Below are 26,963 nucleotides of genomic sequence, written 5' to 3'. Positions count from 1 at the left end.
AGTGGACTTACCAACACCTAGTCAACCAACCAACCAATCAGGCATAATCTCTTCCAGTAATCTCTGGTGCAAGCAAACGACAGTAAGTCTCTGCACAAGTAGTGACTCGAACTACTTCGTTCCCCCCACCCCCTTCCTACCCTTCTGCGCGACCTTGCTCCAGACATTCCCGGAATAAAGTATAGAGTTGGTGTGGGTCATAAGCTAACAGTCGAATTGATCCCAGCTTGCCTAAGACAAAAGAGCGTCAAATGGTAAAATATACGACTGAATACTCTCAAACCCTTTCTACGAAATCCCTGGGCTTTCGATCCATGAAATGTAACAAAATATTAGAATTCCTGATGCGAATTGAGAGAAATTTCAACATGCATCTAATAGTTTTTACATTGATTAACTGCTTATTTATATCAAAGTTGCTTATATTTTTTTTAAGCCATGGTTGCTGTGAACTTATGACACCACGCCATAATCAAGAAAATTTTGCATTTTGAGTAAATTCTATTATGTATATTTGAATTGTTCCTTGTTTTGTGTTCTGGATTTTGTAAACGAGTTAGTGTTTAGTGAAAAATAACTTACGGATTTAACTTAAAGATTGATCCACAAAATTATAAAATACAGGAAACCACTTTTTACTTGGGTAAAAATCTGACAAGCCTCGACAGACCGACACACGATTCTATTTTCGGATTAGATTTATTACTTGCAGAGGAATTTGACAATGTTCGCATTCTTCAATATTACCATATATTGAATATATACATTACCATCCACAGATATGCTGTAGAAAGCCTGGACGCCTTTCTTTGGCGTAAATAGGTCATCGGTACCATCCGAACGGCCGAGCTCCGGAATCAGAACGCGCTATTTTATGGGCACCCTGCACCGTAAGTCAGACAAATATGATTTACCTGATTTAAGAAACCAGATAACCTTGCATTACAGCTGAATTTCTGTCATAAAGCATAAATTGATCGTATGCGTTTTCTACATTTTTGTTTTTCAAATTTCTATCAGTATTGTTGATTTTAGCGAAAGGAATGGCAACAACAACAATTGTAAAACTTATTTAGAGTATTGCAATTTAAAAAAGTAAAATTGGAATCTGTTGATAAATAGCCGAGAAACAAGGGATACAAAAATATGATTTCCGCCATTTTTAATCCAATATGGCGGCTAAGCACCGAAATGAAAGACAAGGTTTCTAGACAACTTGGATGTGCTCTTCTCCAGTGATGCTAACAATGATCAAATTAGAAGTGTCAGTTTTGAGATATAGGCTGCTGAAAATGGGTTCAAATTTATGAATTACAGGAGGGGATTAAGGATTGATAACTCAGTTAATATTTTAGCATGCAGGACACCATTTAAGCAGCTTTGCGACATGCCAGTGGCCCATGGACTGGAGAAATTCCAGACTCTCAAAGCAAGTTATTCAGTAGTTACAGCTTGCTAAAGTTTGGGGCGAATTCATCTCAACATTCGTATTTGCCGCAGCATTGAGAAAGTGCCATTTACAGAAGCAGCCCTGGTAGCCCAACCAAAATACTTATGAATTTGAAACTATGCCGGTCTCCATGTGGACAGTCTGTAGAGGTTCCATCAAAATTAAAGAGGATCGATGAGACACCCCAAGGCCACTTGACAAAGAATGACCCATATCAACAATAGAGTATAGTTTTTCTCAGTATCGGCGATTAGGTTCCAAAACCGGGAGGGGCAAGGACAGTATATTTCCCTTTGTATATAAGATTTAGCATAGTGTAGGGACAAAAGTGGCGAAAAGTGTGGGGGGAAACTGCCCCCCTCGCCCCCCCCTAATCGCCGCCACTGATTTCTCCCAGTCAGAACTAAGCACTGATATCACCAATACTCCTTCTTCACACTTTAGAAGAAACACTAAAATAAATAATATTTACTTTGTGCAATCTTTCAATTACAGTTGTCCAAATTTAACAAATCAAATAATTTTGGAGCAGAATGCCTGCATTTATTTATCTCTAAACAAGAGCAATCTGTTAGCATCCGAAAGTCTACAGGTTAGACTCATAATAACTTTATAAAATTATATAAATACATAATATACTAGAATTGACATTCAAAGATTGTTATGTTTTAATTAAAGCATTTTCAATGTCCAACGTGTCCTTGCATATACACTAGATTTACTTGTTTGTCAGAATTGATTCATTGCCGAACTGGAGCACGATACTCATTAATTAGTAAATGTGATAAAATTTCATGTTCTTCATTTTGACTAAAAAACAAGATATTCGTTTCGGTAAAGTTCTCTTGTTTTTTAAACTCGATTTTTCCTCTTAATTGCATAAAAATACGGAAAAATATATATATACGTTGTTAATTGTTGCTGGTGCTCTAATTTGTGGGAGGACAACAGCACCATCTGTCATCTCCTTGTACACTAACAGTGATTTCACGATGTTCCTACAAATTGCTGCAGCGAAATTGATTTTTCGCATTTACATGTCTCTTGTTACTGTAAAATGAAAACAAAGAGAGAAATAAAACTGAGTTAACCGTAGTGTAATATTAAATGACAGAAAAAAGTTTCCTACAATACATGCTTATTAACAAACGAACAACTTTAGGTGTATGCTTTCAGAATTTTATTTCTTTTTAGTTAAATATACATTTATATACATTCTATGCAGCTTACCATGTCGGTATGAATATATAACCACTCTGTCTATTTAACACACTATCTATTCAGATGATATGAACTGATACAATGATTTATTACAATAATTTAAATACTGGCAGATCGAACAATATAACTGCACGATCTGAAATGAAAACACACAAACATATTTATCTACCTTGTTTTATTTTGTATGAACTTACAACAAACGATTCGTCTCGAAATCTTTCAAAATTTGATATTTTTGTTTATCCGGCACTTCATTATTTCACCTATAAATCTATAATTTATAAGAACTAAATCCTTTATTTTAAAAGATTGCGATTGCAAAAATAGAAGTCTATCTGTTTTGTCAATTGAAGTAAATTAATTGGTGTTCTCATTGGCAGATGTGGAAATTTGACTGTTAATAACATAAAATTGCATCTTAATACAGACTATAGGATTCCACAAATATCCAATCGATTATACACTAGTCACTTCTTTTCATGTGCAAGATCATTGTTTCTGAAGAAAATTACATATTTTAACATTATGTATGAAGTGAGAGTAATAATATGTAGTCTACTTATTCTCAAAAAGATGTTATTCTCGTTCATGATAAACAAGCAAATAGAGAAAATTGTTTGAAGAAATAAGTTTCCATACAGTTAGGATTAAACTAATGTCATATTGATTCAATATGTATCAGGTACAATATGTTGGTTGTTACGTATTCCATAATACGTGTGTATGTTGTGATTCTGACCAGGATACTGAATTGTGAAGCAATATATTCAAATATGATTTCTTTAACAGCAAACATTATCGACATAAATATTCGTAATAAATTATTATAAAAATAAATATTTCTATTTCGTAAATGATCTAAATATAAATTATAGTCACATTGATATACTAAGTATGCAAATAGTGTAAAACATACGTAATGTATTTCATAAATATTATTTCACAACCTCGTATTCTTCTTCATGCTTGTAACGATATTATCTGGAATGTTAATTACAGTTGTCATTAGTTGTTAAGTAATATAAATAATTACATTAATATTCAAGGAACACCTTTCACAATACACGATTCGAAGAAAAGAAGCATGTAGATACGAGATGTCAATATATTCAGTTTATTACCAAAAAAAATCAAAAAGGGAATATATAACATTGTTTCATCTTATTAATTGAAGAAGAAAGAACAAGAGTCATTGCACGTTATTGTATGTCTTGGTATTTAGAACTAAACAAAGATGGTAATTATAATTTTAATTATATATATTTATAGCTCTCTTAATTTAAGAATAAGAAGATTTGCGATGAAGATGTGCCTCTTTAATTGAATTGTTTTTTTTTTTTTAAGTGCATGTGCCTCTTGAGAAATGTTTACTAATATTGCCATCTATCTGACGGTTTCAAAGAAAGTGCTCTAGAGCATATAAATAAATAGTCAAGAATAAAAAAGAGCAACTCATGGTAATTTTCGTTTAACATGCTACCAACGTAAAAATTATAAAACCTTCAAAAGTAACCTTCAATTTTACAATTGATAGGATCTCCCCCCCAACAAAGCAAGTTCACTTCATATATATAATATATGAATATGAATTTTTCTTGCTCAAATTAGGCCATTGTAGACACAATTTCAGCACATTTAACTACAATTCTTCGTTTTAACATAAGTTTATTACACGAGATTTAGTGTTGGCAGAGTTTTGACGTAATTTCGACAAATTTCCGTTATTTTTGATACCTTCTTATATTTAACTAGACGCAAGAAACTGTAAATTTTGCTAAAAATCCATAAATTATTTAATAAGTAGCCTGTCTCCTGAGCAAGAAGGTCCGTTGAAGGGCCAATTGCAAGCTGAGATGCTTTCGTCGTAGGCAAGTCGTACAGGGCAGTTAAATATATGCAGGGTGTACTTTTCCTTCCATGTATCCCAGTAGCAAGCGAAGAACTTGTTGCAATTACGAGGGTGTCGGAAGAGGCCTTCTCTTTGACACACTTCCGGTCCTAAGGTCTCATCGAAGCTTCTCCATCCACCTGGTCCGTATCTATCGAACAGTTTACCACTTCCAAGTTTCCCAATTATGGTCGGCACGTTTTCTGCTGGTCTAGAAACTAGTATCTTGTTTGTGTTCTTTAGTTCAGGTTCTGTTTGGTCGGCTAAGCTTCTTAGAGTTTCAGCTGCGTTGGTTCTAATTAATGGTGCATTTCCTCTGTTATAGCTGGTACCATCTTTTCCACCTACTCGAGCACCAGTACCATAATTACTGGAAGGTCCTTTCCGTACGTTACCCGTGACTCCATATTGCCCAGTATTGCCAGATCCTGCTCCATTCTGTGGCCTCCTCGAACCAAACCTACCTTGATTCGCTCCAAAGCCATTTTGAGCCTCTGGTAGGCCTACAACCTTGACGTCATCTCCAGAATCAGTTAGTGTTTTCTCTGCAGGTCTGCTCTCAGCATCGCTGGATCCAGGCTCGCCAACTATACTTCCGCTCTTGCTGCCACCTCTGCGAGGCGAGTCTCTCAATATATCAACCGCATCGTAGAACAAGCCGATTGTGTTTCCCAAGCTTTCGTCGTATTGGCTCAATATTGCGTCAATGTCTGCTTGTTGACTGTCCTTCTTGTCTTGTTCCTGACTTGGACTTACTGGGGAGCTGCTGGAACCCTTATCATCGCCGATAGTGCTGCCTCTACTCAACCCTTCTTCAAGCCTTGGAATCTCGGCGAAACCTTTAGAAGGTTGTGGATATCGATACCCTTTAAACTGATCATTGGCAACTGGTAGCTGGGGTTCGATTCTTGAGGATACAGTGGAAGCCTCCGATTGAGGTGCCAACACTGGAATTCTTCGAGGTAGGGGTCCAAGAGTGGCTGTTGTGACTGATGCGACGCTTGGAGAAGGTGATGGAATGACTTGTATCACAGACACAGTCGGACTAGATGGTTTTGGAGTTGCTGTGCCTGTACCGAATGTTGATGGAGAGCTGACGGTTGGAAACACTGGGATGGACGGCTGAGGTGATGCTGATGGTGTGAAGGTATTGTACCGGAAGTGTGAAGGAGGAACAGCAGTGGTGCTCACAAATGAGGGAAGCTGGACCCGAATGTCCTTTTGGAAAGTGGTCTGGTTAGCAGGAATTGACACAACAGGTACTTCAGCTGTTGGTGAACCAAACTTGATTGAATTGTGTGTGTTGAACACGTCACTCAGGAACCTATCGTTCTGTTTCCTGAGTGGAGCTGGTGATGGTGGCAGGTAGGGTATACCTACAAATGTACTCTGCTTGGTTGCACTTTGGATCCGTACATCTGAGGGTTGATTTGCAGGGATGCTTGGGCTCTGGTAGCCACCGGGTGGGGGAGGTAAGTACTCCTCGGCTCTGAAGGGAGGACGTAAAACGTTCTGGGAAGCAATTGGAGACAAGGTGCTGGCTTGAAGAGGGCCGAAGAATGGAGACGATATCCCTACTGGTGGTTGAGGATAGGAATACCCATTGCTGAGAGCAGGATGACGTGGTGGTGCAGCTCCAAAAGTGACAGGAACAGACGAGGGTCCTGAAAACTGTGCTACAGGTGCGTGAACGGTAGGAGAAGCTGATGGGGTTGCTGGTAGACCGTGAATGAGAGTGTTGGGAGGAGGTAGAGAGATCCTAGAAGGGTATTGTCCTTGAGGAAGGAGCTGTGGTTGAACCAAGACTTTGTTTACCACATTAGAAGGTGCTAGTGGAGAATTCAGAGAAGAAATGGGAACTTCTAGACCAGCGTTATTGATATTACCCTTACCCACAATTCTCAGACTTGCAGAGCTGGTTGTGCAGGTACTACAGGCAGGATCACTCCCCGTTGGTCCCTGGGGAACTCCTCCAAAAGTGGCAGCTGGATGCAAGGGAGAGTTGGAGGTGACGAAGGATGCAGGGATGGTTCCCCGCCCTGCAGACCCTGATGCTCCACAACCGGAAACGAGCCACGGCCAGTTGCACAGCAGACGCTGCTCGTCGAAGGCAAGTCCGAAGGGACAACGGAACTCGTATGCTGTGGGTGATGATCCGTCCCTTCGGTGATCAAGGCAGGCGAAGAACCATCTGCAGTTCTCAGGGTCCGTGAAGTAACCCTCGCCGGGGCAGATGAACTTGTTTCGTGGCACGGGTTGGATCTCGCTCGAACCGTCGCACGGGGACGCCTGAGTCGGCCATACGCACACTTCCCAGCGATCGTCGAACACGAGGCCAGTTGGACAATCGTATTCAAACACCGAGAAATCGTCTCGGTACTGGTTGAACTTCACGCAGCGGTAGAACCTGCAAACAAAACCAAAGTAAATATTTCCACTTCCACTAATAAATATACATTTGAGCATTTGGCTACAATTAAAGTTCCCCTACTGAAAGCCTTATGGAGAATGTTCGAGACATCGGATTGCGGCAAAACTTGGTATAGAGACTATGGGGAGGGACCCTTGGGAAGCGAATACTGACGAAAAAATAATAGTTCAAATTTCACCACCAGGTGGAAATGTGGCGCTGAAATCTCATGCACAGTGAATACCATCTCGTGTCACTATTGATGACGCTGTCTTACGCTTCCAAAGGGTGATTCACGTTGACGGCACGCATATTGAACACTGCTGTACTGACATAAACTAGAAAGAAAGTTTTGCATCTTGTTATTTCAGCGTCACATTTCCGCCAGGTGGTAAAATTATAAATGTTGGCATTCGCTTACCCATTGTCTCCATAGCCTATATACCAAGATTTACCGCAATCAGATACTACTTACGAGCTCCAGAAGGCTCAGAGTAGGGAAATATAATAATGAATACCCAATACAAACTTCGTATTTGAAATTTTCTGTATGTATTTCTAAATAGTCTTACATCTCTGCATAATTGAGTAGCTGTACATTTAAAATGCTAAGTTTAAAACAGAATACTCTTCAGATGTTTGACGTCAACTCTAGTGTATGACGGAATTATTAACCTCACAGTACTGATTTGATTTGTTATTTTACGTCGCTTTTCTGTCATTTATAGCTAACAGCGACGAGGGGGGTGAGTGATGATATCATGATACTGATGAAGGGACACATGCAAAAGCCTGGATTCGATCCCCGGTCCCCTAGCCCTGTCCTAACAACTCCGTCACGGAGCTCAGCTTCACACTAATTTTGGACTAACCTGTAGATATTTGATTATTAATATATTGTTTTAGATTTTGTAGTGTACCGAATGCTGATGTCGTGTTTGTATTATGATTTCGTTTGTGGAATTTTGTTTAATACATTCTGACTTAAAGCCAGGAGAAACGTCACAATAGTAACTACAGGGTCTCTGTAGGTATCGCTAAAGTTGCTGCTTGTCAGGGGTTTCAACATCTCCTAATTCAGCAGTTCATCAGTGTCTTCGAAAACATGCATCTTATTCTTATCTAAGTCTACAGGCTTAGTCCTAATCCTCACCATAAGTTTCAATATCACGTGTCACCCGGCAAAGGGTTGCAACCTAAGCAATTTATAACTTTGAGTTATTTTTTGTGAACTGTTGTCATTGAGTACATGAGAACAATCCTAAATATGTTTTCTGGTGGATGTATTCAAAGCAGTGATGTGCCGTAGACTATAAGTTTACGTCTACATGCGTTGTCTACACGTAATCTACGCGTAGATTACATTGGGTTGTAGTTTACATAGACTACGTAGACAATCGAAAGTGCATTAAAATTAATTTTCAAGGGTTTCATGGAAGGAAAGTGACATTTTCAACTGTATTGGTTCCTAACGAAATGAAAAGAATCCTATTTACAACAAAATTTCTCTTCTCCTCTATCATCAACTATGGAGGAAGATAAATAGTATGCAAAAAACAACAACAGATGGCAGTCGTGAGGCAAGAGTGGTCTTTTTCCCATAAAACACTAGAATATTTCCTATATTAGTTTTCTTCCTAGGTGAGAAATTGTTCGAATTTGGAAGAAAGAGTATAAAAAGTTCTCCTCACACATCAGCAACTGATACGCAGTATAATTTTATTTTAATTCCACGGCGCCCTTTGCTAAGTTATCACCTTTCGCGATGTTGTTTACATAGATTACGTAATCTACGTGTATAAAATAGTCTACGTGTAGAATGTAGACTACCGTGCGTAGACGCACATCACTGATTCAAAGTAAATATATGTGAAAGCCATTGGCGTACTCAAATGGGTAGTTCACCTTTTGTATGTTTTCAGGGCAAATACGTTCTGCTGAAGGATCTAGCTGGTGTGGGCATCTATCCTCTTGACGCAGACGATGCTAGAGGTGCGTGCGGCCCACCTTAACACCTCTTTTGTCTGAGATTAAAGAAAAATTGATACACAAAGCATTCTACTACAAAATATCAACCATTTGGTGAGATTCACCCAAGAGATTCCTACTCTGAAAAGGGTGGACTATAAGGTCCCATTGCCCAGCCTGTTTTCATTTTTGACTGTCAGCCAGCAGACGGACGTAAGTTCTGAGAGAAGTGCCAAATTTTGAATTATCATCGTCTAATTGTACGAAAAGTACATGTTGTGGCCAGATGTCCAGTTAACGTACCTGTTACAACCTCGTGGATGCCTGTAGTAACCCTGGCGCGAGCACTCGAACTCTGTCGCGGTGTCCTCTCTGACCACATGCACCTCTCCTGATTGGTCGATCACCCTCACAATTCGGAATGGTGAGAGCTGAAGATTCGGCAGAGGCTGTGCCGGGAATCCCCGGAGCTCGGCTTCGAGGCTCTGAAGCACCACCTGGCGAGGTTTCCGAGCGAGGGAGGTGAGGGTTCCCCTCAAGGCTGTGGTCAAAGGGTGCTTTCCCTGGCCGCACGCACCTCTAGCATCGTCTGCGTCAAGAGGATAGATGCCCACGCCAGCTAGATCCTTCAGCAGAACGTATTTGCCCTGAAAACATACAAAAGATGCGTGTTTGAGAAGTACTCAGTTGGTACTACAGCGGGAAGCATTTTAGGCTGGCGAGTTGGAAACACTGTACGACTTGAGGAGTAGGGGAAAACGAAGGCTTGAGCTGAGTGCCTTGTAATCCTCGATTTTGGTAGCCACGAGTGCTGGGGCATGCAGCAAAGTATATTTTGTGTAGAGAAGTTTTTGAAAGAGTCTGTGGCCACAGTGACTGGGGAACGCTATTCAGAAATGGTGCGAGATTTTGTCATTCCTGAGCTGCCAACTCAATGTCAACTGCAAGCAATTTGGTATCAACAGGATGGAGCCACGGCGCATCCGTGTCACCTCAGCAAGAACGCATTGAAGAAATTCTTCTCAGGACTCTTTCGCTTTTTGGTGACATTCTTTGGCCTCCAATATCACCAGACTTAACTGTCCCCAGATTTGATCCTTCCCGGGGCTAGGACAAAATGTTTGCAACCAGAGTTGGAAATGTTGAAGAAACGATGGCAAGAATCAGAAAAGAACTTGCGAACATAACTGCTGAAACGCTTGTACGTGACATGCAAAGCATCCGACGCCATCTGGCGTAATGCATTGCTAATGTGCAACATTATTTTCCCTACATAGTGTATGCAAGTAATGTGAATTCAATGTACAAATTATATGTATTGCTATGGTAAATTAAAAGTTAAATCCACTGTGAGAGAGTGTATGTCATTTTAGGTAGGCAGAAATGCTCCATCCAGTAATTATAAACTGGCAAATGGACATTTTACTTGTTACAGATCAAGGGCGTTGTTACAGGCTAGAGCGGTATCGAACCCACACCGTGAAATTGTCTTAGCCCACCTTCTGCCCCCCCCCCCCAAATAGCCTACACTCTGTCCCGGGATTCTGGGGAGCGAGGCCGCGCATAACGGTAGAGAGGGGGGGAAAGCGAGTGGGCGGAACAAAGCCGTGAGTGCTGCTGCAAACGGCTGGTAGCTGTAGCCGCGTTTTCCCCTCTCGAGTGCTGCTTGTGCTTGTTTTCGTTCACTCTCTCCATAGATTCCCCGGGACAGGGTGTAAATTGAAAACGTTCCCAACAATAAGCAATTCAACACATGTTTTCCCGTCTGCGTTCCACTTGCAACCGTCACTCCTATTTTGCCAGTAGACTCGTCCAGTTAGCGCATGCGCACTAGCGTCCTTAGTCGCAACTGACCCAGACTGTATTTGAGAAGCTACATAGACAATTTAGTTCAGATGTATAGGGTGAGGCAGTGAAACGGGAAGATTTAAGAAAATCACAAAAAGTAGAGAACAAATATTAGTTAATTTTTGAACATGAATGTACTGTACATGAGTTGGAATTACTAGTGTACCTCAGAGTAAATCCGCTCATGACGCTTCGTAGCATCTCCAACGGAATGTTGTGGATCTCTTGCCGAATTCGCTCCTTCAAAATCATCCCTGGTTCTTGGAGGGTTGTCCTTGAATACTTTGGATTTGAGGTAACCCGGAAAAAGTCAGGAGCCGTCAAATCGGGTGAACGGGCAAGCCACGGAATATCGCCGAATGTGCAGATGAGACGAGCAGGAAATGCGAGTCTAAGCACGTCCATAGACACTCTGGCAGTATGGCTAGTTGCAGCATCTTGCTGGAAGACTGTTTCTTCATCTGGGTCATAGTCATCGAAGGCAGGTAGGAAAATGGTTACCAATATGTCAGCATAACGTCATGAGCAAATTTACTCTGACACTCCGACAATGTGTGCAACACCTAGGACGCCATCTTACTGACACCATATTCAAAAAATGAACATTTTTCAGGTACACTAGTAATTTCACCTCATGTACAGTACATTCATGTTCAAAAATTAACTAAGATAGCTCTCTCTAATTTTTGTGATTTTTTTTAATCTTCCCGTTTGACTCCCTCACCCTATACATCTTGTGTTTTGTATATTGTAATGACTTGCATCTTAAAGTTTCTAGCTATAAATATGCATATGTAAAACTCGAATACCTTAATCTCAACGCTACTTTTATCCTCAAAAGCGACCCAGCTGAAGTTCTGGAAGGCGTAGGGTGCCGTGAGGTCATCGTCCCTCTCCACTGTCCATTGTCCACTACTCAACAAGGAGCAGAGCTGAAAAGAAATTACGTAAAGTCAGGCATATTCTTATTCTTTTCTTGCGATTCTTACTTATCGATCACTGCTTCTTCACTAAACAACTAAAGTTTAACCAGGCGTTTTTATATGCATTTTTAATTGTAATCGTTCTAAATTAGTCATTCAAACCACGGCTTTCGCTAACTCAGCCAGCCTTTACTCCATGACTTAGAATGTACTTGAAAAATAAAAGGTGCTCTACTGTTCAACGTATTTCGACATACAACGGGAATGGCAGTCTTATCTTCTGTCTTATTTTATTATTATATACAGGATGTCTCATAAGTAATAGCGCAAACTGATACAGGTGAAAGTACACGATAATAGAAGCAAAAAAGTCTCAGTAAACATGGGTCTGCAAACGAGCCGTTTTCGAGATAATCGCGAATGTGTGATTACAAGCCGCCACTGACTTCATTGTTTCTAAACGTCGTCCTAGTTGGTAAAATGCTACGAGAGTTGGCGTGGGAATCAAACAGGATGGATAAGGCACTCTGTGATTACAAAATGCAATCAGTAACGTCTTCTAACCACACATTCGCACACATTATTAGCATGTTACCAACTAGGACGACGTTTACAAACAATGAAGTCAGTGGCGGCTTATAACCACACATTCGCACACATTATTAGCATGTTACCAACTAGGACGACGTTTACAAACAATGAAGTCAGTGACGGCTTATAACCACACATTCGCAATTATCTCGAAAACGGCTCGTTTTCGGACCCATGTTCACTGAGACGTTTTTGCTTCTATTATCATGTACTTTCACCTGTGTCAGTTTGCGATATTAGTTTTGAGGCACCCTGTATATAAAAGTGGATGTGCGTATGTTTGTTCCGGCATATAACTCAAATGGTTGAAGCAATTTTAACCAAACTTGGTACACATATGATATATAATCTGGAAATAAATTCTGTGCGGCTAAGACACCCCTGGCACCCCTAAGAGTGGGGGTGGGAAGGGGTGACATGGAAAAATAATCGAAAACGACCGATATTAGTGTGGAATCCATAGTTTGCGGGGTCGCTAAGATGAATAGTGACACTCCCAATGCCGTTCAATTTATTTATTCTTGCTGCTGGAGGTCAAACTAAAAATGTTGTTTATAATCAAGTTTTGAGTTAAATTAATATTATAGTGAATGTAAAAGATTTTACTTCATAATTTGTATACTGTACTTATACTTTTAAATACCGAATTCATTATTTTCCTGTCTAATAGAAGATTGGGATATATAAATACCCGGGCAACGCCGGGTAAGCAGCTAGTAATTTATATATACAGGGTGACTGGTAATTAGATGTATTCCCTGAAAGAGGTTAAAGTAGAGACAATTTGCAATAAATTTGACCATGTGATACCCTGTCCGAAAATTAGTAGTTTTCGAGATAATCGAATTTCTATTGTTTTTTTAAAAAATGACAATTTTCCACGTAAAAAGATGAATGGAGAAAAAACTGCTCATTGTATGGAACATATTTCAGCGTTTTCTGATAGCTAACAAATAAGTGGTTTGTTGAAAAAAAAAAGTTTTTTCCCAAATAACAATCACATGTAAGTAACGGGTGGGTCTAAACTTACAAGTGATGATAAAAAATGCACTCTTAGTTTACTTGGCAACGTATTAATAACAAAAATGGTATGACACGAAGCGTACAAATTACTTAAATTACTTTCTTGTGACATCTGCTATCTGCGACTTTTACATTTTGAGCCTCATGACAAGACACAAGTAAACTCGCAAGAAGAGCTCAGGGAGAGGATCTTAACAGCTGATCAACACATCAAGGACACCATCACATCACGAGTTGCGAGACCAAATGTCAGTAAAAACCTGCGTGCTGGCTGCATTCGTAACGGAGGTGCCCACTTTGAGCAAGACGTGTAATGTTCTTTAATTGTATTGTTCATTGATTCCATTCACATGAAGATGAATGAAGTATTATTTCTTGTACACAAATGTGTATGTTAGCAACATTTGTACCTTATTGGATAGCAGATGTCACAAGGAAGTAATTTAAGTAATTTGTACGCTTCGTGTCATACCATTTTTGTTATTAATTCGTTGCCAAGTAAACTAAGAGTGCATTTTTTTATCATCACTTGTAAGTTTAGACCCACCCGTTAGTTACATGTGATTGTTCTTTGGGAAAAACTTTTTTTTTAACAAACCACTTATTTGTTAGCTATCAGAAAACGCTGAAATATGTTCCATACAATGAGCAGTTTTTTCTCCATTCATCTTTTTACGTGGAAAATTGTCATTTTTTTTAAAAAAAAACCATTGAAATTCGATTATCTCGAAAACTACTAATTTTCGGACGGGGTATCATATGGTCAAATTTATTGCAAATTGTCTCTACTTTAACCTCTTTCAGGGAATACATCTAATTACCAGTCACCCTGTATAGATTACATGTGTTTAGAGTGAAGAAATTTACATTTGTAGTTTGGTTTCATACGTAATATTTTAGTACACATTTGTAATGTCACTTGTGGTCCTCCCAGCTAGATCCGAGGGATCCGTGACCAACAACAGGTGTGGTTCTCCATATTGGGGGATAGGCGTAGAGGTGACAAATTTATGTCAGGAAACAGGAACATGAGGCCATGGATGTTCCCAAGGTAAAATATTCCGGAGGTAAAATAGTCCCCCATTCGGATCTATGGGCGGGGACTACTTTGGGAGGTCCCTGGATAAGATCTACATTAGGAATAAGGATATTAAATTCGGTTCCTCCTGGGATGTTCTGAGCCTTTACGGACCTGTGGCATTTCAGTCTACAGTTAATGAGATAGCCAAGTATTCTTGTTGCGAAACCTGATGGTAAGAGACCTGTAGGAAGACGAAGCTGGAGGGATAATGTTGAGATGGGCTTAAGGGAATACAGTAAGGATGCAAAAGATTGGATTGATCTTGCCCTGGATAGGAACAGATGGAGCGCTTGTGCTGCAGCGGCCATAAACATTCGGGTTTCAGAAGGCTAGAGAGTGAGTGAGCTAGTTAGTCTTGTTGCGAAACCTGATGGTAAGAGACCTGTAGGAAGACGAAGCTGGAGGGATAATGTTGAGATGGGCTTAAGGGAATACAGTAAGGATGCAAAAGATTGGATTGATCTTGCCCTGGATAGGAACAGATGGAGCGCTTGTGCTGCAGCGGCCATAAACATTCGGGTTTCAGAAGGCTAGAGAGTGAGTGAGCTAGTTAGTTAGTAATGCCATTGAACATTACATTGATCATTTTGACGTTTCATATTCTTGGTATTTCAATCTAATTCCACGTATACTCATTCATTAAATGTCAATTATGTCACAGACAACCTTATTAAGAAGAAAGGGGACTTGAGTTTCGGATTCAGTTTTCAAAGTCCGTCATAACCTTCTGCCATTCACGAATATTCACCAAACGTGGATAATATCACAAAAGCAATATTTTCCGTTACTTTTTCATACAACAAGAACGTTTAAATGTTTACATAAATATGACATCTATTCCCTGTACACTGTAAATGTTGACTGAAGAAATGACTGTCTGAGACCATCAATTTACACAGCTATCCAACTACTGTAACAATTGGTAAAAAGGGTAAAGTGTTCCCCTGTGCATAGCACCACGCCATGAAGGCGTATAGGGGGTGTGGGGGTAACGCCCCACACTTTCTTGATCCTGTCGTGAGTGGGGGTGATGTGTTCAGCATCACGCCCCTGACCGCCTTTACCCCCCAGGGTTTCCCCCAGGTACCCATGTTATTCGACGCTGGGTGGGCGCCGGGGCCTCTTCCAACCTTAGAAAAGTTCCCGGATTTGAACCGGCCGGGGATCGAACCCGGGACCTTGAGCATGGTAGTCAGACGCGTTACCGACTGAGCCACCGCGGCCATAACTGTAACAATTGGCATTACGTATTTGAAGTATTGACATTCATTACATATGTGCCCTTATTATGTAATTTTAGTGATCTAGTTTTAAAAATATATTTATGGCACACGTTCAAATTTAAATAAACATTGTTGCGTCCCGTTTTTGTAAACGTAACAGGCAGACTACTAGCCTAAATTAAACGGTAGATTGTTGTAAATTTTACTGTAATTTCTAGCAACGTAGTTCCTGTTTTCCCAGTGTAACAACCTAACAAAAAATGTTTCTTCCTGACAAATGAATCCTCCAGTTCTGAATTTATCAAAGTAATGCAACTAGACATACCTTCTGATAACTTATCAACGACTGAGAATTAGGAATGATGGGTGACCGGACGCTGTTCAACTGTTCGTTCTGAAGCTTGAAGGACACAGCAACTGACGGAATATTGATGATGATATTTGATCTCTCAGCGCCGAGTCCTATTAAGAGATCTACTATGGAATCCTGTAATCAAAGAAGGTAAAAATTAAGTTCATTTTCATAATTTTTTCGGTATAGCGTAGCGCGTTAAGTGATCGAACTCACCACCGAAGTTCAAGGGTTCGAATCTCGGTTTGGGTATGGATGTTCTCTGTAGGCACCGCTTAATCACTCATCTTCGTCGCGATTAGCCAAACGTGTCACAAATGCGACGTAAAATAACAAAATTACAGCAAACATGCAAATAAATCTTGTTTAAAGTTCACTTTAAGTTCACAAAGGCTAATCGGGACTCAACCCACAACTCAAAGTGAGAACCTCACCGGAAATGGAAACCGAATCCAGAGTGCTAAACTTGACACCTTGTAATCAAGCATTCTGATTTCGAAACCCGGTGGAGGCGTCTTGTACAGTGGTTCGGATCCTATTTTAAGCTATAGGATAAGTCTTGTTTTACTGTGTATCAGTGAAGATATAGTTAATTGTAGCTATCTCAGTAATTAATATTAGTAGTCGTCGAAAAAAGGGGGCAATCACACCATCCTCTCCTCCTCAATTCACCCGTGACAAGGAGGGGAAATGTGTTCGGTAAGAAGGGTCTCGATATATTCAATCATATGTCCAAAGTTTTACAACTTCTGAACTAGTAAATATAAGATATGCAATAGATTAAGTAATGTCCGTCCAAACTACGGCCCACGAGTCAATTCAATCCGCCACGACTTCTTACGTGGTCGGTTTTATACTAAACTCAACTCCAACTGGCGGCTGGGAAACAGCGAATCAGCGATCACTTGAATTTTGTTCGACTAAGATCGGGCATTTTCGAGTCACAAGGTACCGAGCGTTGTTCGCTTCACGAAACAAATGAGCGCTGGGTTCACCACATGTTGCCAAACGTACTATAAAGGGAGAAAGAGTTTTCTCGGTCAGCACCAGAAATCAGCAGGTTCAACTGCACGCGTGGTTCTGCACGTTGAAGTTTCCGGAAGGACCACCCACAGGTCGGAATGCAGGCGGACACACAGTCGTATAAAGGCAACTGGCAAAAACAGAAGTACGCTTGGCAACGTTGCTTCGGGAGAGCGATGTGATCCCTTCAGGTTTTACTTCGCAACTGAATTTGTTGACGCCCATCGGACCACACGCCCCCGAAGTGATTGGGGGACAGGAAGCGCCAGAAACAGCCATCAAGGTCAACCGGCAGTTGGAGTTGCGTTCAGTATAGTACTTATAAAACCTCAAGTATTATTTAATACATTATATTTGTGTAAATAGAGTTTAATATGCTCCTCAGACAATTACTTAAGTTGTTAACTCGCCTTGCATAAGAAAAAGTTTGGACACCCCTAATTCCCTGATGAGCAGCGGGACAACAATGCTCCCCTACATAGAATGCCCATACGTAATCCCGCGAGAATAAGGCATTTATCCGCCACTGCCTTTAAGTACATAGGCTACTTACCGTGTTCAGGATATCACCAAGTCCCATGAGGCGACTATGATGGTATGTGACGCCATTGTTGGTTTCTGGGTCGGTTATGTTGTCCGTTCTTACAGAGAAGAAATCGACCAATCTAAGGAGAAAATAATTTCAATTTTGTGATAATGTGATTATAAGTATTCGTTATCAACCAAATAGATATGGTGGAAAGCATTGTGTACGTTACAACTTAAACATTTAAATTCCAAGATGGCCGTATCAAACCATATGACCACATTTGAAATTAAACCAGAGATTAGAAGCAATAATAATAATGATATGTATAATGTTACGAACCAATCTAAAATATTAAGCTACCTATTTCCATAGTCAAAATTGGAACTGCAACGGCAGTGGAAACAGAAATCCTTGTTTACAAGGTAAAGTGTGTTATACAAGTAAATCGCGATATTGTGCAAACCTTCCATCACCATAAAAAGACTGGCATTTGTTTGTTCCTTATCAGGTAAGGTAACGGTGAAGTTACGCTGTGCTTTTTGCACCGCGGGGTGTAAGGAGTGACCTTCGCTGAAGGTACCAAAATGTCAGCCTCCCTTCCACCCTGGGCTCAGTGGCGGCGATTGGGTTCCAAAACTGGGGGGGGGGGGCAAGGTTCCAAATCAGTTTATGGCCGATTCACACGGAACTGATTGGTTAGTTGCCGCTGAACTTACTTACTTTGGCTGAACTGGCTACCTGCCCGGATGTGATGGTTGACTGGCTCGCTGCTTGACTGGTTTGGGGGAAAAGGACATGTTCTAATTGCTACTGGGTTTCCTCGACTGGATTCTGTGGAACAGCCATTCAGAGCAAAGTTTGGCTATGTGAAGATAATCTCTGAGTTTGCAAAGGGGAGTTTTTTGTTTGTGGTTTCCGTGTGTTGGCTGTTTTTGTTAGTTTCTCGATTAAAAAAAGGAAAAGAGATGGCGTGCAATGCGTTCGTGTTCAGTTCATTAATATTTAGGTATTTATGCAAAGCGATGAGATGTGTACATGGCAGATATGATTAGCCGAAAATGAAAATCCTTATTATTACAAGTGTATTAAATTAAATGTTTGATTTTTTAAAAAAAATTGTGAATGAATCCTACGAATCTCATGTATCAATTGAATATGCATACCTTAGTTAATTAAAAAGCTTGTTCGGCATGCATTGATTAACATATTTTTCTCGAGCCAATACTTTTCTTGTTTAATTTTTAATAAAAGCACAAAGCAGTAATTATCCTACAACCTTCTTCAAATTGCTTGTCCACCTTTACAGATTGTCTGCTCTGCGCAATGTCTTATGGGAACAAAAGTCTATCGACAAGTACAGTAAGAAGTATCGTGTGAGGCAAAAACTAGCAAATGGGTAGCCAGTCCAGCGCCAACTAGGGCATTCCTACTGGAAGTTCAGTTCCGTGTGATTCAGGCTTTAGACTGACATTTGTTTGTTCCTTGTCAGGTAAGATAACGGTGAAGTTACCCTGTGCTTTGTTGAACCGCGGGGTGTATGGAGTGACGTTCGCTGAAGGTACCCAAATTCCAGGTTCCCTTCCACGTAGTGGCGGCGATTGGGTTTCAAAACTGGGGGGTCAAGGTGCTAAAACAGGAGAGGAAGGATAGTTTACTTTCTCTTGGTAGATAAGGTTTAACATAGTGCGGGGGCAATAGTGGCAAAATCTGCCCCCCCCCACGTACCCGTAATCGCCGCCACTGCTTGGGCTGCAATGTTGCCAACTAACGAGGCTCTGGCGTCTTAACTCACAGCCAGTATAATCCTCTGTGAGGCTTGCGTTCCGTCGTCCATACATGTCTGTGATTTTTACTTTATATATATTTCATCTTACCTTACTAATTTTACTTAGTTGTTGCTTTTTTGGAAATGGTTCCCATTTTACATCTAGAAACTCGAAACCTGAGTAGCACGGGTGACCCTGATTCGAGTCAGTCGGAATTTATCCAGCAATGTTCCTGAGCAGCTCTGAGGCTCAGCCAGCCACTAATAAATGTGTACCTGTGCTAGCTCTGAGGGGTAAAGTAGACCGGAGCGTGGTGTTGATCACATCACCTCCAGAAATGAACGAAATGTGCTTTCGTGGCATGATGCAATGTGCAGTGGGTAATTTACCTTTACCTTACCTGACTAGTGCACAATTAAAGCCGATATTACAAACCAAACATGAAAAAATACTGATGAAAGTATTCACTTCATGGCTCAACGATGCAGGAAATAAATATGTATATTTAACTTTCACGTTTCCGCTTCCATGCCTGGAACAAGGCTAATTATTCGGTGAGATCTTTAACGGATGTTTAATAGCTGCAGTGCATACACTCATTGTATTCCTTATAATGTCGTTAGCTATTCTGTTTCGCACAATTACAAGGTTTAAATTCATATTTAAAAAAATAAACGATTCTCCTTCTGCATTGCATCGGCACAAGAGGAGGTGGGGTCTCACACATTCTCAAACATGATGCGAGCAGCATAACACTGTGCCTGCTTTAACCAAAATCTTCCACCCAAGTATCTATTGATGAGAGGCAGAATGAGACCAGTGTTGCTAGAATCAGAATAGTTTTCTCTCTCTCTCAAACACAGAGAGAGAGAGAGAGAGAGAGAGAGAGAGACACAGAGAGAGAGAGAGAGAGAGAAAGAGAGAGTCTTCAGTTTTCATCTTCTCTTCTTGAAACTCTCTCCTTCTCTTTCTCTCTCTCCATCTTTCCCTTTCACTCACGGTCACTCTCTCACTCCACCTACCTTTTTCTATCTCCATTATTATTTCATATCTCTCTTTCTCTCTCTTTCCTTGTTTGCATTTTCCCTTTCCCTTTTCCTTGTTTGCATTTTCCCATTCCCTCTTTCCTTGTTTGCATTTTCCCTTTCCCTCTTTCCTTGTTTGCATTTTCCCTTTCCCTGTTTGCATTTTGTGACTGTCATCTTTTTATAACATTCACAATTAAGTTGTATTAATGATAAAAATCTTTGATAAGAAGAAAGACATTTCATTATCACTGTTACTGTTCTAACTATGTATTATGGGATATAGTGTAATATACATCAATTCGTAAGTAGATTTCAGTATTTTTCTTTCCTAAAACAAATAATATTTGTTTTAGTTGCTAATACAAAACTAACAGCAACAATTATGGCGACCTTCAGCCAGGATTCGTGAATATGTAGTATGGAAGTTATCTTCTGATTACTTTAAATAATGGATCGGAAGCAACATTCTTACAACTTAAGAACGGGAGTTTTCTTAAGATCCGATGTCGTTGATAGTTTCAGGGAAAATGAAACTATTGAAGAAAATGCTGACCCAACGAAGAATATTATTTGTTGCAGTAACATTGAAGCAGATTCTCGTCTTGTGAAGTGCAATGGCTGCAATAAATGGGAACATTTGGAGTGCAGAGGTTTGACTGTAATGCACTGGGTAATATTTAGCTCTTCTAATGAAAGCTATTTTTGTAAATCTTGTAAACCAGATTTTGATCCATTTTTGTTAAAATCTTATACAAGTACAGTGAATCCCAACTTGGACAAGATTATTGCTGCATTTCAAGTTACGGTTACCCAAAGTTTGCAGCAAAATAATGAAAATCTTCAAGAAAAGTTGCAACAGAACATTCGCTGTGAATTGCAACAAAATAATGAAATGTTACAAAAGGAGTTACAAAAGGATATGCAACAAAATAATGAAATATTACAAAGGGAATTGCAACAAAATAATGAAAATCTGGAAGAGAAGTTTCAAGCCATTCGAAATGAATTACAGCAGCATAATGTTAGGTTTAACGGCCGGCTTGATCATATTGAACATTCGTTACAAGATGTTGCCCAAACTTGTCAAAATGTTAGCAGTGAGTTGAGGTGTAAATTGGATGAAGGTATTAGTACAATGCATGTCGAAGTTTCAGTTATTCAAGAACAAATGAAGAGTCATGACGGAAAGTTGGCAAGGTTGGAAGTCTGCAATGATGAAATTATGGAGAAATTTACTCAACATGAGGTTAGGATTGAAACATTAAATGCGGAATTAGATAGAATGAAGGTAGTTCAGACTGCTACATGTAGCTCTGAAACCTTGGTAAATGACCTTAGAGATAGGGTTATTTCTTTGGAGCAAGGCAATGCCATCAGCAACAGTGTTGCTAACGAAACTTTCAATGGAGGACGAGAACTGAGCGAAGAGGATGGAAATAGTAAACAAACTGAGCATGTGGCTTGTCAAACAAATAATGCAAATTCAAATCGAAGATCACGAAATGTTAAATTTCGGGCTAGTGACAAACGTGGTGTTGGTTCTTCGGGTTATGATTCATCTGATATTGATGTACCTGTAATTACTAAACGTAAATCAGGTCAGAACGCTACTTCTTTTGCAACTGATTTTACCTATAGGCTTTCCAATACATCTTATTTGTGGGATCCTCCATCACGTAACGAATCACCTGCTCATTTCACTACACATCCGTTGGCCAATAGGGACCTCGCACTTTCGGAGAATGCATATAGAGTGCATTACAATGAACCTTGTTCTACTAACCATTATGGTTATGGAAGTCCTCTGAATGCCAGTTTTCATAATGAAACTCAGTGTTGTACAACGAAAGCTTATTCAAATAATCCAATTTCACAAATGTATTTTCAGCATATACCTTCATGTGAGAAGCCATTATATACTGTAGCTGGTAATACAAATACTACAACTTCAATGAGTCCGATGTTTTGTAATCAAAATTACATTCCCAGAAATGACATTTTGAATAATCCAATTAACATTGCTTCTAAGAATTCTGAGTCTCCAAATTTTGAATCAAACCAGTTTTGTAAACCTGCGCGTGCAGAATGTAATACAAATATTTCTGCAAGAAACCCATTTGGAGAATGCCCGGGTAAAGTTATTCGTGTAAATGAGCTAAGCCAGTTACCACGTTTTGGAGGTGACGTCTCGAAACAATCAGCTAGGGAGTTTATAGACCAGCTGACAACAATGTTAAATTTGATTGGTGTATCTTCGCAATATCGCCTGCAAGTTATTCACAAATGTTTCTACAATACTGCAGCGTATTGGTTCAATAGTGAAAGACGGAATTTCTCATCATATGATGATTTTGTGTGCAAGTTTCTTGAACAATTTGCTTCGAATGATTTGTTAGAAAGCCAACTGGCAGTTTTGCGTTCTCGTAAATACAACACATCTTCTGGTTTATCATTAGAAGCGTACGCATTGAAGGTATATTCATCATATTGCAACCTTGTAGAAAAGCCTAAACAAGCTGAGATAATAAGAGTAATTCTGAAGCAATTGCCAGAAACAGTTTCTAAGAATGTGGGTTGCCACGAAATTTCCAACCTTAAACAATTAACACAAAAACTCAGGGCAATAGACTTATATTCTAGTGATAAAACCAAATCTTTGTCACTACCTGGTGATTATATAAGTGGGGAGTACAACTCGAATAGGTTCGAAAAATCTAGGCATTTTGTAAGGCAAGTGTCTATGGAAAATAAGTCATGCAGCGATTCATCTACCCAAACAGTAGCTTCAGAGAGGCTTATGGGCCAACCAGCTGCTAGGAATCCCAGAAACAACTATAGGCAATCTGGAGCTAACCAAGAGAGCTATAGGCGACAAGGTAACGATCGAAGTTTGTACTTTCATAATAACAATCGAAGAACAAACACTCAAGGGAACGCTAGTAATGGCAATAATACAGATGCACCTAGATACAACAGGAATAGAAGATTTCAAAGTCCGACCAATACAGAATTGCGAGGTGACTCCATTAACACTAACTCAGAGATTTCAGCAAGGAACAATGGAAATTTCCGAAATGGAATGAATTGCAATGACATTAGTTTAAATCAAGAATGTTCCTCAGTAACTAATGCTACTAGTGGGAGCCCTCAGAGAACATTAAACAACTAAGGCGGGGAAATGCGCTCCAATTCGCCCTGCCAAAGGATGACCACATGGAGCTTACTTGTAATTATGATCCTTACCTTTTGCATGTTAAGTCTTGTCTCGGTGACTTTAATAGAGTTAAATATTTAGGCGTTGATAAAGAAGATGTTTTACCTGTTGCATTTTTGCTGGAGTGGTTTGATTCAGAGCCTGAGTGGACTGTTACAGATAAAGGAACTCCTACACCTTTACTTGAAGCACCAGAAATACAGGGAAGAATTTGTGATTTGTTTCTTAATTGTTTAAGTGACACTGGTAGTCAATGTAATTTGTTGGATTACAAGGTTTGGATCACTCTAAGTTCTTTATTACCAAGTATAAAGCTGGAACCAATAGAAGGAATTCAGTTGGCTTGTTTCGCCGGTGAGCAACGTATAAAAGTTGTGGGTTTTAAATATGTCATTATGCAGTTGGGAGATGAATTTTTCCACGTGGGTTTATATGTAGTTAAACAATTACATGCCGATTTGATCTTGGGAGCACCATTTTTGTGGCAGTATAAGGCTATAATTAATTATCGTATGTCTACTGTTGAACTAATTCATTCAAGTGGTAAGGAAGTATCAGCTCCTTTTGTTCCGAGTTCCACAAATAATACTTGCTCGCTAAATTCCGTAATTGAATCTTGTAAAACTTTGACATTTGAATCTTCTCATGTTAATGATTCTGCTTATCTAGCTTCTGAAGAAGATATCCATAAGAAAGTTTATGGCAACGAATATTGTGAAGCTGGAGTTGCTGATAAGTTATTTAATTTATTACTGAAGTATCAAGATGTGTTTTCGGACAAACCAAAGGCAGCCAAGGTGGAATCTTATGACATACAGCTAGATACGAATGAACCTATAGTGGCATCTACGTACCCTATTCCATTCGCGAGGCGAGATGATATGGAGAAAGAATTAAAGAAATGGAAAACGTGGGGAGTAATTCATGAAAGTACTTCTCCATACCGGAACCCTCTCCACATAGTTCCAAAGGCAGGTGGATTGTGGCGTCCTGTTGTTGATTTTAGGAAGCTGAATGAACATGTAATTTCACCCATGACACAGGTTGAACCTATATCTGAACTTTTGCCTAGGTTGAGAGGCGCAAAATTCTTTTCGACGATTGACCTAACTTGTGGATATTTTCAAATACCACTGACACCTAGATCTTATAAGTTCACATCTTTCTCATATCGTGGTATTTTAATGGAATTTCATTTTTTGCCTTTTGGTATTAAGAGTGCTGTTAGTGTTTTTGTCGACAGAATGCATAAAGTGTTTGGCAATGATACTAGTTCATTTCTTATAGTGTATGTGGATGATATTCTTATATTTTCATCATCACTGGAAAGTCATTTAAAACATTTGGACTACGTGTTGAAAACTTTGAGAGAAGTAAATATGTCCATCGCTGTAGATCCAGAAAGAAATCTAGCAATAACTGAATATCCTACTCCAACAAATAGAAAAGCCTTAAGAAAATTTTTAGGAATGGTAAATTGGAGGAGAAAATTTGTGGATAAGTTTGCAATGATTGCGGCTCCTTTATACGATTTACTTAGAACGAATAAGAAATGGGAATGGAATGAAGCACATCTCCAGGCATTTATACGTCTGAAGGAATTGGCTTTGTCTCCGGAGATGTTAGCTCAACCTAACTTGAACAACACTTTCCATGTAAATACTGATGGCAGTAAAATTGGAATCGGTGGAGTCTTATGGCAAAATTCTGACGATGGTGAAACTTTGATTATCCAGTATGCGAGCAGAGTTTTGCGAGGTTCAGAATTAACATATTCTGTGCATGAAATAGAATGTCTTGCCATCCTTTTTTCCGTGGAAAAATTTTCAATATATCTATTGGGCAGACCATTTGTAATACACTGTGACCATCAATCACTTTCTTGGTTAAATTCAGCAAGATCGTTAAATCCAAGGCTTAACAGATGGGCTTTGAAATTGCAAAATTATGATAATACAATTCAGCATGTGAGTGGTTCTGCAAATACGGCCGCGGACGCGTTAAGTAGATATCCAATTAAGTCACAAAACAATTTGTTTCCTTCCACTTTACATGTAAACTGCACAGATGTTGGTTTACTTGAAGAAGAATACTTTTTGTATTGAATGAAAGTGCAACAAAACGATGAATTATGTCAACGTATAATTTCTATGTTAGGCAAGGGTGATGACCATTTCGAAATTAAGGGAATATTTAAACTACATAAAAATATACTGTTTTATAGATCTATGAACTCGAACCATTGGAGAGTTTTTGTACCTGAAGCAGCTGTCAAGAAAGTTTTGTATGAACAACATGATTTGGCTGGCCATTTTGGGTTTTCTAAGCTTTATAAGAAGTGTTCTAAATTCTATTTCTGGCCTAGGATGAGAGGAAGTGTCAAGTCATATTTAAGTGATTGTGTGGAATGTGCAAGGACGAAACAAAGAACACAACATATTACCAAAGAGAAGCTTCACGTGATTTCTTACAAATTACATCAGTTCTTATCTTTAGACTTGATTGGTCCATTGCCATTATCTCAAGGATATCAACATATTCTGACTATTGTAGAATTAACCAGCAAATATGTTATGGCTTATCCTCTCAGGAAGGCTACAACTCGAGAAATTATCAACAGAATTAACTTAGGTTATTTACATCATTATCCTATGTGTACAGTTATGTTAACGGATAATGGATCACAATTTAAATCCAATGAATGGGAAAAATTTTTGAAGTCAATTGGTGTAAAGCATATTCTCACTTCACCATATTCACCTCATGCGAATCCAATTGAGAGATATAATAAAGAGATCATTCGTTTGCTTAGACTCTTTTGTAAAACCAACCACAGATCTTGGTCCAAAGTTTTAACAAATGTTATAAAATTACTAAATTACTCATATAACGAGGTTGTTGGTTTCACTCCGGCTGAAATTTTTCTACACGAGGAAGTTCAAGATAAAATAACTTCTGTTATTGACTGGCCAGAAGAGATGAACGAATTGTCTTGGAAAGCTAAATATATTCAGTTAATTGAAACAACTAAACGTTCAAAATCTAGAAAGAAGATTCATTCAAACGCAGAAACCCCTACAATTGTTCAAGGTGATTTGGTTATGGTTAGGAATCATGCAAGAAGTTCTGCCTTGAACAAAACTATCCATAAATTTTATGACTTATATGTGGGACCATTTTTGGTGGAGGAAGTGAAGAACAATTTCGTGAACTTGGTGTACCAGATAAAGTGTAGACACAATTTACAAAATATCAAACCCTTCCACTGTTCATTGGAGAAGAAACACGAGCTGTTGTTGAATGTTAACAAATAGGTGCTTAAGTTTCGAATTGATTGTCATTCTTTGAAAGATTTGTTATAGTATTAAATGTTCTTTTGAATGTTGAACATCTTAAAGTTATGTATCTGTTCGATGTGTATATTT

General features: G+C 39.3%; 1 protein-coding gene across 1 annotated transcript in view; it reads right to left on the bottom strand.

The window, feature by feature from the left end:
* Nucleotides 1-2,668: 2,668 nt before the first annotated feature.
* Nucleotides 2,669-26,963, bottom strand: part of LOC145990540 (uncharacterized) — a 66,729-nt gene continuing 42,434 nt past the window's right edge. The window contains exons 7-11 of the mRNA XM_083126233.1: nucleotides 17,555-17,666; nucleotides 15,952-16,113; nucleotides 11,595-11,717; nucleotides 9,241-9,584; nucleotides 2,669-6,966 (exon numbers count right to left, since the gene is read on the bottom strand). Coding sequence (XP_082982359.1) covers nucleotides 4,461-6,966; nucleotides 9,241-9,584; nucleotides 11,595-11,717; nucleotides 15,952-16,113; nucleotides 17,555-17,666 — 3,247 coding nt within the window. The 3' untranslated portion in view covers nucleotides 2,669-4,460. The remainder of the gene's footprint in view (nucleotides 6,967-9,240; nucleotides 9,585-11,594; nucleotides 11,718-15,951; nucleotides 16,114-17,554; nucleotides 17,667-26,963) is intronic.

Source organism: Lepisma saccharinum, chromosome 7 (genome assembly GCF_977018435.1).
Source record: "Lepisma saccharinum chromosome 7, izLepSacc3.1, whole genome shotgun sequence".
In the NCBI taxonomy this organism is placed as follows: domain Eukaryota; kingdom Metazoa; phylum Arthropoda; class Insecta; order Zygentoma; family Lepismatidae; genus Lepisma; species Lepisma saccharinum.
This window is presented reverse-complemented; position numbering and strand designations above follow the sequence as displayed.